Genomic DNA, 14370 nt, shown 5'->3' with positions numbered 1-14370 from the left:
AGGTCCCTGGTGTCGACCTAGTCTAACACACTGGTAATACCGGTGAGGGAAGAGCCAGGTCCCTGGTGTTGACCTGGTCTAACACACTGGTTATACGAGTGAGGGAAGAGGCAAAGGTTCTTAGGTTTATCTGGTCTAACACTCTCACGGCAGACATTATCATGATCCCACCTCTCTCGTCACCCACACTCATGACAAACATTATCACATCCCATCTCCCTCGTCTAACACTCTCATAAAAAGTTTTTAATGACCGTCACATCTCCCTCATCCAACTCTCTCAAAATATAAATTTCTAATGATCATTACTGTTTCGCAGAACACTCTCAAAACAGCCATTATAATGATCATACCTACCTCGTAATTACACCACTCTCTCATATAATAGCGTCACAAAATCTATTCATTTGATCTGTGTGCCTGATACGTTGCATTCATCAGTCCTTTAATTGGTCAGATAACTGAGGGGGACATTCATATTAAGTCGCAGATATAACAGTAGTCGAGGCAATGATGTGCATTCATGGCATAAACTACAAGTTATTAATAATAATGCATAAGAGAAAACAGACACTATATATACATTCAAAGCATCATACACAAATATACACAGAGAGGGGTGGCTTGTGTGTTCCTGGAATGCCAGAAAGCACTTGATACTGTGTCACATAAAAAGGTGCCAAAGAAGCTAAGATCTTCAGGTAGGACTAAGAAGAAGACTTCCTCGATGGACAGTGATATACTTTAATAGAATGGAACAATGTAAGTAAGTCAGCAGAGCTTTCTCGAAATGGGTTGGGGTCACCATTGTCGTATCACAAAGCTCCATCCTGGAACCATTGCTGATCTTAATTTATGTAAATGACTAGCCAGAAGGACTGGACGTACGCCTGAATACGTATATGGACGATGCCATGGTCATGAAAGAGGTACGAAAAAACCCTTGACAATCTTCAAAGCTTGTTTCATATATTTCAATCCAAATAAATATCATAGGGATGAGACAGGGTGAGAGAAAGTGTCGATACAAATATCATCTGGCTGGAAAACTTCGTTGTGAAAAAGTGCTTGAGAGTCGACACTTAATCTGTCGCTAGAACACCTCACTAGGAAAAGTGTAAAGGAATCAAATTGACTGCTGTCAAATATTAGAATCTTGCTGAAGGACACGCATGAGGAAATACTAAGGTTCCTTCTCCAAGTGAAGGACACGCATGAGGAAATACTGAGGTTCCTGCTCCTAGTGTAGATAATTACAAAATAGAATGTGTATCTCAGACATGGGAACCACACTTAGGTAGGCACGATGAAATAACAGAGAAGTTATTGAGAATGGCAAAAAAAGACGGTGCCAAGACTGAGAGAGATGAATCACAGCGAAAGGTGAGAAGTCTTCAATTTTTCCACCATAAAAAAGGAAAAAAACGAAACTTAAGATGTGACTTGACAACAACCTTCAAGTTCCTGAATCAGTTTGGTGATGTCAGCAGTCCACAAACCTTTGAAATACACCAAGATAAAACAACCACAGGCCATAATAGACGAAACGATAGGGGGGACTTTTCTAGCATCAGAGTAATGGATGACAGGGATAAACTGAGAGATGAAAATGTGAGCATGGAGAGCATACCAACGTCTAAAATGCTACAGGAAAGTGAATAAGGTTCAAGAGATGGGACGCCACTAGTGTACAGTACGAATTAGATACACATAAAAATACGAAACGCTCCCACACATCATACATACACACTCAGATACACACACATGATAACTACAACACGCATATGTGTATATATATATATATATATATATATATATATATATATATATATATATATATATATATATATATATATATATTATCCCTGGGGATAGGGGATTAAGAATACTTCCCACGTATTCCCTGCGTGTCGTAGAAGGCGACTGGAAGGGGAGGGAGCGGGGGGCTGGAAATCCTCCCCTCTCGTTTTTTCTTTTTTTTCCAAAAGAAGGAACAGAGGGGGCCAGGTGACGATATTCCAAAAAAGGCCCAGTCCTCTGTTCTTAACGCTACCTCGCTAACGCGGGAAATGGCGAATAGTTTGAAAGAAAGAAAGAAGAATATATATATATATATATATATATATATATATATATATATATATATATATATATATATATATATATATATATGAAAACAGAGTCACGGACACGAGCACACCCCCAGAACATATTCATAAGCATGTGCACTGCCAGGTTTCACCAACATACAAACATGCATGAAAGCACACACACCAATAATACTCCTATAACAAGAGAACTGTGAATACTTTGATAAAAATAATAAGTGGATATTGTACACAGTATCAGGTCATAAGATAGTGTGGCGGAAATAGTTTAGCCAAACACAGAGGCACAGATATATACATAGAAAATATAAGACTTTTTGTGATAATACTATATATATATATATATATATATATATATATATATATATATATATATATATATATATATATATATATATATATATATATATATACTGAGTGAGGACTCACCCCTTGGATGATACAGAGGAGGGAGATGGTTGAGCCGGACTGGACATGGCGCTCTGACGACCCTGATATAACCGCCTCAGGCACCACAACCTTGAGGTTGACCAGGTAGCCGTAGCGGCCGGTCTTCGTCGACACCTGCTGGGCCAACAACGGGTTACTCTCTCTCTCTCTCTCTCTCTCTCTCTCTCTCTCTCTCTCTCTCTCTCTCTCTCTCTCCTCTCTCTCTCTCTCTCTCTCTCTCTCTCTCTCTCTCTCTCTCTCTCTCTCTCTCTTCTCTCTCTCTCTCTCTCTCTCTCTCTCTCTCTCTCTCTCTCTCTCTCTCTCTCTCTCTCTCTCTTTCTCTCTCTCCTCTCTCTCTCTCTCTCTCTCTCTCTCTCTCTCTCTCTCTCTCTCTCTCTCTCTCTCTCTCTATTCTCTCTCTCTCTCTCTCTCTCTCTCTCTCTCTCTCTCTCTCTCTCTCTCTCTCTCTCTCTCTCTCTCTCTCACACACACACACACACACACATACACACCAACATGGCCGTCACTCATCACTATAATCATTCCAAGATATTCACAAAATTTCGAGAGCAAATAGTAATATATATATATATATATATATATATATATATATATATATATATATATATATATATATATATATATATATATATATATATATATATTCGATACTGATGACAGATAAACAATTTATTATCAAGTAACACAGAAACTGTAATGACATTCAAAAAGATGTAAGCCAGTATATAAACACATGACATTTGTAAAATTATTTGTAAATACAGATGAAAGAAAAAATGTGATATTTCATGTGTTGACCTCCATGTCTGATGTGCCCAACTCAGCGAGGTGAACTCTCTCCTGAGTGTATTGTGTCCACAAACTGCTGAGTTGCAACCAGCGGTGGGAGATATGGCAGCATTTCACTCAGTGAGGTATAGTGAAGCTCCCATTCTAATGTGTGGTGAGACTCTCCACTAACCTGATGTGTTCATCCTTGACTAAGCTTTCCCCAGACCACAAGACTAAAGTTTGGTTGGACTCTACACACTATTTATGTGGTTACCCTATCACAATGAGCTTTGGAGTGGGATGTGTTTACCTGGATAAGCTCCAGTTAGGTTTCAAGATAATGTTGTACTGTGGTTCTTATCCTCATGTAATACCATAGTCTGGAGACGCACACCATTAATATCATCCATCATAAGGGGGGTCCAAAATGTGGTTCACCTCCGTGAAAATGTGCATTTTGTTGGAGAGAAAAGCCAGGACTCCGGAACGACAAGAGAAGACTGACAACACATTAACAAGTAAGATGGGAAACAAATCGTCTTTCCGGTAGGTTCGACTCAATGTAAAAGACAAAGTAATCAGACAGTCATTATACAATTGTCTCAGACGTGAAATGTACACAGTGATCTTAGGGAGGGTCTCTGTGCTCTACACTGTTGAATATGTACACTGGTTCTTATCATTATCGTAGTTTCACACTCGCCCAAGAGCATAAATCGAACGAAGAGAGAGAGAGAGAGAGAGAGAGAGAGAGAGAGAGAGAGAGAGAGAGAGAGAGAGAGAGAGAGAGAGAGTACATTGTATAGTCATATGACCTAAACAAACTAAATCTCAGAAACCCAGGATCTCAAATATTCAGGCTTTGCTTTCAAACAATTACGAATTCCAACAGCCAACCAGGTTTTATCACAACAGTTTTTAGTCATCCAAGTTCTAAAACATCCAGATATTCAGCAAAAAGGCTTTAAGCCATTAATACTTATAGATATCAAGACACAAATACTTTGACATCTTGATGCGCATATCTCTAGACACTGTCTTCCAGGAACAAGGGTTATAGAAGCTCTTGCACAAACACATCCGAACTTCTAGACACTCAAGCTTTCCTGATTCAGGTCTCTATCTAGATACCCATATTCCCAGATTCTTGAGTTCAAATTACCCAGGTTTAAGACCGTCAATAATTCTAGATACTCGTGCCTCCAGGAACCTAGGTTTCTAGAGACAAAGGCTTCCTGGAATGTAGATATCTAGATGCCCAATTTCGACCAGTGCCAAGTCTTCCAGTTATATGTCATGCGGCATCAAAGGCTTCACCAGAACAAGCTGGCCAGAATCAGATTTCATGATATCTTGCTTAGCAGGTACTCAAGTTTCAAGTTACCCAGGTTTACGAGCTCTACGTCCTCAGGTTCCCAGGCTCCCTGTCTTTTTCCCGTCTAGATACCGAGACTTCCAAACAAGCTAACTTCCAGAAACTCACACTTCTAGACATTCAGACTTTCAGACACTGAGACCTCTCTCATCCAGACTTTCAGACTTGTAGACACCGAGACCTCTCGCACCCAGACTTTCAGACTTTAAGATATAGTTTCACTCAGACAGTCAGGCCTATGGCTATAGAAGCAACAAGGATTCCTTAGACCGAAGATTCACCATACCCAGGTTTCCAGGTTGGGTTAAAGATATCCAGTGTCTAAAACGACTCAGATTTAAGCATGCAATCAGCTTTCATACTAAAACTGTTTGACTCAGATTTCCATATACCTACAACCAAACTTGACATTAAGCTTCCAGATGTCCAAGCTCCCACACTTGCCAAACATTCAATTGTCCAAGTTTCAAGCCAGCCATATTGTGCAAGGCAAAGCCTTCGAGACACCGTGACTAACAGTTCAGTTTCCAGTTACACAGTTCTAAACACATACAACTTCAAGAGAGTTTGATTTCCCTATACACTAGTGTCAAGACACCTCGTGTTCCAGGCACATCATCTGTACATTAAAATTTCTGGAGCACCAAGTTTCCAAAAACTCACGTCCTTATATACCAAAGTTTCTGAATAACTAGAATTCATTATTTCCAATCTTTCACACTTCACTAAATGGAGGTTTCCAGGTCAATAGGCCTCCAGATATCTAGGTTCCAAGCATTGTATACATTTTGCCGACCAGACACCCTAGATTCCCCTAGCCTAGCGTCCCCACACCCTGACTATATGAGTCACCCTATCCTCTCAGCACCCTAATTACTAGACACCCTAGATATCTCATTCTCATCCTACCAGACATCCTTGCCTTCTACACCCTGCCCAACAAACATCCCACCTTCCTACACCCCGCCTACCAAACATCCTAATTTCTCCCAACCCTTCCCACCAGATATCCTAGCTTCCCCAGATCCTGGTTGTTAAAGACTACATTTCAGAGATCATTAGTGTCCCAAGAGTCACATTAATTCAGGAATTTCACAAGCTCTCTCCATTTAAGCTAAACTGCGTGATAACTGTTGGACATAACCACGCCCCTGAGTCCTCTGGGCGTTGAAGATAACCACCAGCAGCTTTTTTCTACGGACGAGGAAGCAAAGGATATTTCTATTCCATTTTTTCTCGTACGAGATGAAAACAGATGTGTCTGGAATAAGATAATGATCACAATTTCCCAGAAACTATACGCAGGTAATCACTGGATAAATTCAATATCATTAACTCAACGTGAAATATATTTGTTTATTCCATTTCATCAAACACAGACATCAAAGCACCAGTGCAAAGCTACATCAATCAGGCGATATTACCGTAATATGACAGGAACGTTCATGTTTATGAAGTGAACTGATTCAGCAAAGCTAGCGCTCACAGATATTCGTTATCAACATGTACTATTTCGTATTTCTTCACTTGATGTGAGAGAAATAACGTAATCCGATGTCCAAACTCTGAAACCGTAAACTGTTTGTGATCTGACAAGCGAGAATATCACTTTTGTTTTAGATTTTGAATACGGAGAAAGATATCGCTTGAGGAATGTATCTTTTTGGCACCGATATCGATCGTGGGCTTTGAATGTGTATCCAAATGTGTAAATATCATGGATGAGGAGGAAGAGCTGGAGGCTGAAGTGTGATATACCAATGGACGGCTGTGTGCGGACCAGTACAGACTACAGACCCTGGTACTGAGAGTGAAGCGTGGCCAGATACAACCAAACGCTTAAGTACAAGGGTGGGCTGGAGACATGCGAGGCTGGAGCGAAACTACACAGCTCCAGTATTTACTGCAAAAGACGCTGGCAATATACACTGCCTCTGTATAGCTCCAGGGCAGCTGCCGCCACTAAATGCAACCAGTGTAAACACCGCCTCGGAGTAAACATTGTACACGTTTGGAATATATCACCACACAATCCGTAGCACTGTTATCCTGTAAGAATAGTTTTCTGTATATGTACAGGATATCTATCGAGGAAACGTTTCTTAAAAAAACATCTAGTGCCTAAAATATAGTTTCGTATAGATTAGTATTTTGTCACATAATGACCATCAGGAAAAGAGAGCTAACTGTTGTCGAAAATTGTCCTTCAGGGGAACTATGTTGTTTCCTACAGCCAGTCTCGTTATAAAGATGAGTTTTCGTATGGTTTAATCATTTTCCATCAAAGTCTCCAGGTCAGAACACCAAATTACCGTCATTAGGGCGAGAGTGTAATGACGTAATCGAAGCAGACCCTCAGACCAACCTCCAGCCTCTTCCTGTCATGTAGTATCATGACGTTATAACCTCGGAGGAGGATTAACATATCCATCACAAGGTCTACGAGACATATTCTGGGTATTGTTATATGTCTTCCTGCAGGAACAGTCTATGCATGACCTGGAGACGTGGTTAACTGTCTGGCCACCATCTTGGGGTCAACCAGACCCACATACTCCACCGTCTGCCTCACTTTGTTAAAAACCAGCCTGGCGGTGGTGACTCCTGCTGCCTTCCGCTGATGGTGTTGGAGGGCCAGCAGTGCTGAGTCTTCCTCCTTCACCCAGTCCTAATTAAGCTGAAGGTGAAAGACCACTTTGGATGACTTGGGCCGAATGGCTAATTCGGTGAACTGATACAACATTCAGGAAGCTTTACGATAATCGCTTATGGTATCTTATCTGTTGTAGTTATATAACGAGGAACAGAATATTTCCTTTCCTTCTGGAATTGTTCTCTAACGGTTGGATAACTAACCACCTTTCATGTAAATAACCTCGAATTGCAAGTCAACAGAAAATTATTTTTATAATGCTGTTTCTATCATGTTAGCAAGAATTCAGAATGACAAACGTCTCATATTCAATGAACCTTGACTATTTAAACTGCAGAGATGGCAGATAACAGATCAGAGATGTGAAACAGTTATCATTATACTAGACTGTTATCAGCATTAACGGTGTAGGTGCATTGCGTTACTTAACGGGGAAGGTTCAGTTATATCCAGCGCTAATGTTTGACCTCTGTTAACAATTCCGGTCCTAGTGCTGATCTCTGGTTACACTTCCAACCTAAGTGTTGACCTCTGCTGACACTTCTAACCCTATTGTTGACCTTTGCTGATACACGCAAACTTAGTACTAACTTCAACTGCTACACTCAATCCTATTGCTGACCTCCTTTGACCCTTCCAGCCCTAGTGCTGACCTTTACAGCCACACTCAGTCCCTAAGGATGACCTCTTCTGCCACATCTAATTCCTAGTGATGACGTCTATCCTATATCCAACCCTCAGTGGTGACGTCTATGCCACACCCTAGAATGAAGTCTATGCCACACCCAGCCCAACATTGCTGCAAATACTGAGTCAGCAGCACCGGCCTTATTTACCTCACTCAACCCAACTGTATCATTAGTGGTGCTAATTTCTGTCACCACCAAGACCCTTCTTGTAATATTTAACATATTAAGGATTAAAAGTAATTGGTTATGACGCTTAAGGTTATTTAATATGGGGAATTATCAGAGTAAGTGAACCCAGTCTTGATACATCCGGAGAGTTTACTGATGAAACATAGCAAACAAGATATAGTTTTGAGCAAAGGAATAATAGAATATTTGAGGCCATGAAACTGAATATCTTACGACTGGGTGGAACCTCATGAGGGCAGGTACCATGGCTGAGTTGTACCTCTTGTTTTCTGTACATATGAGAAATTAGTACATGACGAAGAAACCCTGAAGCAAATGATGAAAATAAAGACTGATACTTTCATCAAGGCAGAAGACATTTTGTTCCTCACTTACTTGGAAGAAGTGGAAGAAGAGCGATTACCTCGCTAACAGAGTGACTGATATAGTGTTGTGGAGGAAGCCATTAGGTCAGTAGGTAAGGTCATCGGTAGAGTGACTGATGTAATCAGTTGGAAAGGAAGCCACAAGGTCAGTAGGTGAGGACATCAGTAGAATTACAAATATAATCAGTTGGGAAGGAAGCCACAAGGTCAGTAGGTGAGGACATCAGTAGAATTACAAATATAATCAGTTGGGAAGGAAGCCACCAGGTCAGTAGGTGAGGACATCAGTAGAGTTACAAATATAATCAGTTGGGAAGGATGCCACCAGGTCAGTAGGTGAGGACATCAGTAGAGTTACAAATATAATCAGTTGGGGAGGAAGTCACCAGGTCAGAAGATGAGGTCATCAAACAGGGGACAAGTGACCACTTGGGGAAACATTAACACTTATTAACCGTGAGCAGACCTCCAGCCCAGTACACTACTTAGCCTTAATGTGGCACTACCTCAACCCAGGACGGTTTATGTTGGTGCCTGGCTCTCCTGCTGGAGTGCCACGGTTTTGGTCGTCCTCCCGTGTCTTTCATTGTTGCTACACTGCTGTTATTTTCTTGGCTAGTGTAACCACCTTGCAGTATCACTGTTGTTACACCGTGGTTTTGTTCTTGTTTAATGTGACCTTGCAGTACCATTGTTACACTGTTGTTATGTTCCTAGCTAGAGTGGTCACCTTGTAGTACCATTGTTACACCTCTGTTACGTCTTTGGTTAACGTGACCACCTAGTAATATCATTTTTGTTGTTCTGCTGTCGTACTGTCCTTGGCTAGCGTGACCACCTTAAAGAACCATTGTTGTTATACCGTTGTTATGACCTCCTCTAGTGTGACCATCCTTGTAGTACCGTTGTTGTTATACTGGTTATGACCTTCTCTAGTGTGACCACCTTGTAGTACCGTTGTTGTTATACTGGTTATGACCTTCTCTAGTGTGCCCCCCCCCCCCCCCCTTGTAGTACCTTTGCTGGTGTCTCACTGGCGCGGTTCGGTTAGTATGACCTGCTACGAAGACTACTGCAGCCTAATGGTTATATCCCTGTTGTTGTGTGGTTACTCATATGTCACTGCCGTTGCGGCTCCTCTGATATATCCCTGTTTTTTTGGCCCTATAATTGCTAGCCTGATGTTCTGGTCTAGCTTTTGTGGTCGACCATTTACAGCTCTGGTGCCGCAGCCTCTCTACTTTAGCTCCGCTGTTGTGGCCACTGTTGGTACATCCTTCATGCTGCAGACCATTTGTTACGGTCCAGCTGTTGTGCTCCCGTTGTTGCTGCCCCATTTATTTTAGTTCTGCTCTGGTGTCCAAACGTTATCTTCAATTATTGGATTCCTACCGTGTCAAGTCCTGCTGTTGTGCCTTGGTGTTGTTTTTAACTGTTGTGGTCCTACTGTCTCATGTCGTCTCGCGTGGTTCTTCTGCTGTTGTGGACCTAACGTCTCAGGTCCTATTGCGTAGTCCACACACACACACACACACACACACACACACACACACACACACACACACACACACACACACACACATATAGACACGCGTGGTTCTGCTGTTGTGGACCTACTGCCCCAGGTCCTAATGCGTAGTCCACACACACACACACACACACACACACACACACACACACACACACATAGCCACAAACTTCAGTATCCTTCAGCATATCATTAACACCCTTCGAGAGTGGACTACGGCCAACAAGGTCACCATTAACCACACCAAGACTGTGATGATCCACATCAACCTGGGTTCAGACAACATCCTGCCTCCTGACATCACAGTAGGTCCTGACATCCTCCAGGTAATCATAGACTTCAAACTTCTTAGTGTCACCATAAATGACGGTTTAAACTGAAAGAATCATGTCAGCACTCATATCAAATCTTCCTCATATCGTCTGTACTTTCTCCGCCAACTGAAATCACTAGGGATCCCACCAGTTGAGTATAGGATTGTCTATAATGTCTTAATTCTACCTACGTTCACCAAAGACTGATTCTCTTCAATAACAGCTACACAGAAGGACCAGCGAGAAAGAGTGTAGAAAACGACATGTAGAATCATCCTGGGCCATCTTACATCACTTACAAAGAGGTCCTCGTCTCTATGAACTTGTCAAACCTCTACGACCAACACCAGCAGCTCACACGGGAGTTTGACAACAAACTGCTAACTCGCCCTCGATACCCCTCCACTACAGACCGCCACAGAGCTTGTACGAACAAGATAAAAGAAAAGTCCTATACCTACCACTGTGAACGTCATTAACAATCCAGGAACATGTGCACAGTTATGCAAGTGAACAGCTTAGTTATCTGTTTCTTAGGCTAAGTGGTTTGTCAACTTCGGTATTACTGTAACTATTCATCACAATGTTCAACTAAGTGCATAATGACTAGAGAGATTGGAATAACTTCTCTGTAAACATTCCTTTATATTTACTAAACTATCTAACTGGATGTACCTCACTTATGTGCTTCACTTAAAGTATAGAAATATCCAGCTCGCACTAATCTTAAGCTCTCGTATAATCAACTGACTAATAAGTATTATGATCTCCCAGTTGTGCAATATCTGTAATACCTCAGCTATGTATTTTCGGCCAAATGGCAGCCTATATCCAATAAACCATTATTCATTTATTTACATATCTATTTATTCACACATTTCTCCTCCATATTGACAGACACATATTCCAAAAGGCAAAGGAACTCTCATGCACACCTGAATAGAGTCACAGTTTACTACACTGGCAGTCATCAAGGGTCTTGCCTCCACACAACCATCCACACAGACTTTAAAATTTCCACGATAACACATCATTATAAAACAACAAATGACATGAATATTTCTCTGCTATGTCGGTAATAGACCGGCAGACAGTGCACATTTCAGGCCATTATTTACACTTGCGTAATTACTGCAAATTTTTATTTAATCATTTTATATTTTTTATAACGCCAAGGGAGGGGCAGGTTAGTGGGGAAATGTTACAGCCACGGACCTTAGACTGGTCGAATCACTGGCAGCCACACATATCACGAGAGAAAGTTTAGTGGAGGAATGTTATAGCCCGGGACCCTAGTCTGGTCGACTCACTGGCAGCCACACGTATCATGAGAGGCAGTTTAGGGGGGAATGTAATAGCCAGGGACCACCATATGTGGGGCCAGAGATCCTAGGCTGGTCGGCTGAACTTGCCTAATTTAACATAACACAATTGATAATCATATCTGTGTGTGTGTGTGTGTGTGTGTGTGTGTGTGTGTGTGTGTGTGTGTGTGTGTGTGTGTGTGTGTGTGTGTGTGAGCATCCACGTTGTTTGTGCTTCTTATTACCTATTTGTGCATCCAGGGGTAGACGACGTTTGTTTAAAAGTCACTTCTATCATGGCACAGCCCATCTTAAACACTAGAAGGTCACCTATTTCTAAGTGCAAGTCCATAAGTGATGTTTACAACTTCAAGACTACTGTAATTGAAGTACAAATCCATGATGGTACCACCGCACCCTGAACTTTAGAAGCTGGTGATAAATACATGATGATACAGGCAGGTCATCTGTCCACATTCTAAGACTTCCTCCTCCCATGTGTTTTCACCATTGTGTGGACCTAAGGTTATCCTAGTTTATCTCCATTACAATGTGGATTCTACCATCGCTCAGCATGGCTACTCATGCCGTTCCCTGCACTGTCCGGATCGTTCAATCATTATTCTTAGCAAAGTGTTGATGTGGTACACTTGATCATCTTTGGTAACTGTGCATCAGCAGGATTATTACGATGATTTCATCACTTGCTATTCTTGTAGAGTGAATTAGCATAAAATGTCCACCGTACACCATTAGCTCGTATTTCTACAGCGTCATTCACTAGCAGGTTAGACCCTGGTTATCATACATCCCTTTGCGATAACAACAGGCGATCTTACAACCTCGCTTAGTAAGTCTGAACAACACATCTTATGTCTGGCTTACTCTCAGTCATTCGGTTCTTCAACTTAGATTCCTTTAAGTTCCCCACCGATCCATCAGCACTTATAAATTTGAAAATATCTTGCTGATTCCCCCAGTTCTACTCACACTAGATGACAATCTACCTTTTATGTTTAGTTCCGTCCTGATTTTCTGCCTTTACTAATTTTACTCAACACTTTCATGTCGTACCATGTTCTGCATTTCATGCTATACACCATTTTGTACTTTTCATAATCTGGCAGCTTGGCTGCCAGCTTTAAGATTTTGCTTTCTGTTTGTTTTCTCAACTTTTAGATGTTACTTTCTCAGACTTACTTCACTGTCCACCTCCAAAGTATAAGTCCATTATTTTTCACACATCTCTGTATTTATCTTCACATCCTAAAGTTTCCAGTTTGCCCACAATCTACCATTCCTGCTCTTGAGTCCTGCCATCCTCCTCATGGTACATAATGATCACATCGGCCTAACACCATAACCGACCTACATCCTCTCAGCCAACGTCTCATCGATATGTCGACGGAAGCTTGCGATTTACTGGAAATCATTTCCTTAGGTTTGTCGTCATTCACGTTCGTGCAATCCAGCCTAACCACCAGCTTATCCCTTATCTCTGGAAACCTATGAATATCACCAAACTTTGATTTCCTCGGCTTACTGTTATCTCTGTTATCTCTCAGTTTCTTTCTTATCTTTAGTGTGATTCTGTATCTATGTATATGTGTGTGTGTATACTGCACTTCCTTATTTTCGTATAATTATCTATTCTAAGGTACGAGGAGAGAGTTGCAAATTCGTTCGGCGCTATTTCTTGAATGATCCTCACCTTCGTAAAACATTTTAAGATTCTGTGTGATCTCCGGCCTCGCAGTTGCTTCATTCTGTTCATTGCATTCATCCGCTGTTCTTATACTATAATAAGACTTTCTTTACATCTTTCCAACGTTTTCTGCTCATTTTCATGTTAAGGCCTTTGAATTATCGATATTTGCATCTTTCGAAGGACTGTTGATTGTCTGACACCAACCTCGTTTAGAAACATGAATGTTGTGTCTAAGTCACCTCTTACTCTTCTATCCTCCATGTTGGACAAAATTGTGATCTCTAAACTCTTACTGCAGCTCAACTTGGAGGCATATTCTAGTCTTTGCCCAAGAAAGGATGTGAAGAGTTTGTTTAATATTTCCTTATCCATTGACCTGAAAGTTATTTAAATATCAGCCAGCGGACACCTTGCCTGCTTTACAGTTCTACTAAGGCTGGGCTCTGGCGACAGCTTGAGTACAATGTAGACTCCCAAGTCCCTCTCACACACAGATTCCTGCAGCTCATATCCTGTCTGTCAGGTAATACTCGTACCGTTGCTTCTTTCACTGCCTCCTATCCTCCCTACTATGTGTGGGTATATTTGCTCGTGAAGCCCCGTCTCTTGAGCTGTCTATGCCATCAAGTAGGTTTTTAAACCTTTATAAACTGGCGGTAATGTGTGTGTGTGTGTGTGTGTGTGTGTGTGTGTGTGTGTGTGTGTGTGTGTGTGTGTGTGTGTGTGTGTGTGTCCTCTTACTGTGCGTATTAGAGTTTGTTTACGTAAGCGCTTATAATCATTTGTATACATGCATGTAACAGTGTCTCTTGAGTGCTGGTGGGTGAAAGTGTCATCGATAGGGTGTTGTAGTGAAGACTTAGGTGAATCAAAGTTTTCTTGGAAAGGTTTTGTCTAATACTACACATTTGTAAAG

At 41.4% G+C, this 14370-nt stretch overlaps 1 protein-coding gene across 3 annotated transcripts in view; it reads right to left on the bottom strand.

Moving 5' to 3' along the window:
• The window catches only part of LOC139753336 (zwei Ig domain protein zig-8-like), a 240388-nt gene that overhangs the window by 33874 nt on the left and 192144 nt on the right, over window positions 1-14370 (bottom strand). For all 3 annotated transcript variants that reach the window (XM_071669688.1, XM_071669687.1, XM_071669689.1), the window contains exon 5: window positions 2538-2672. In XM_071669688.1, coding sequence (XP_071525789.1) covers window positions 2538-2672 — 135 coding nt within the window. The remainder of the gene's footprint in view (window positions 1-2537; window positions 2673-14370) is intronic.

The sequence above is a fragment of the Panulirus ornatus genome, chromosome 14, assembly GCF_036320965.1.
Source record: "Panulirus ornatus isolate Po-2019 chromosome 14, ASM3632096v1, whole genome shotgun sequence".
Lineage (NCBI taxonomy): Eukaryota > Metazoa > Arthropoda > Malacostraca > Decapoda > Palinuridae > Panulirus > Panulirus ornatus.
The sequence above is the reverse complement of the archived record's forward strand: the minus strand, read 5'-3'. Positions and strand labels throughout refer to the sequence as shown.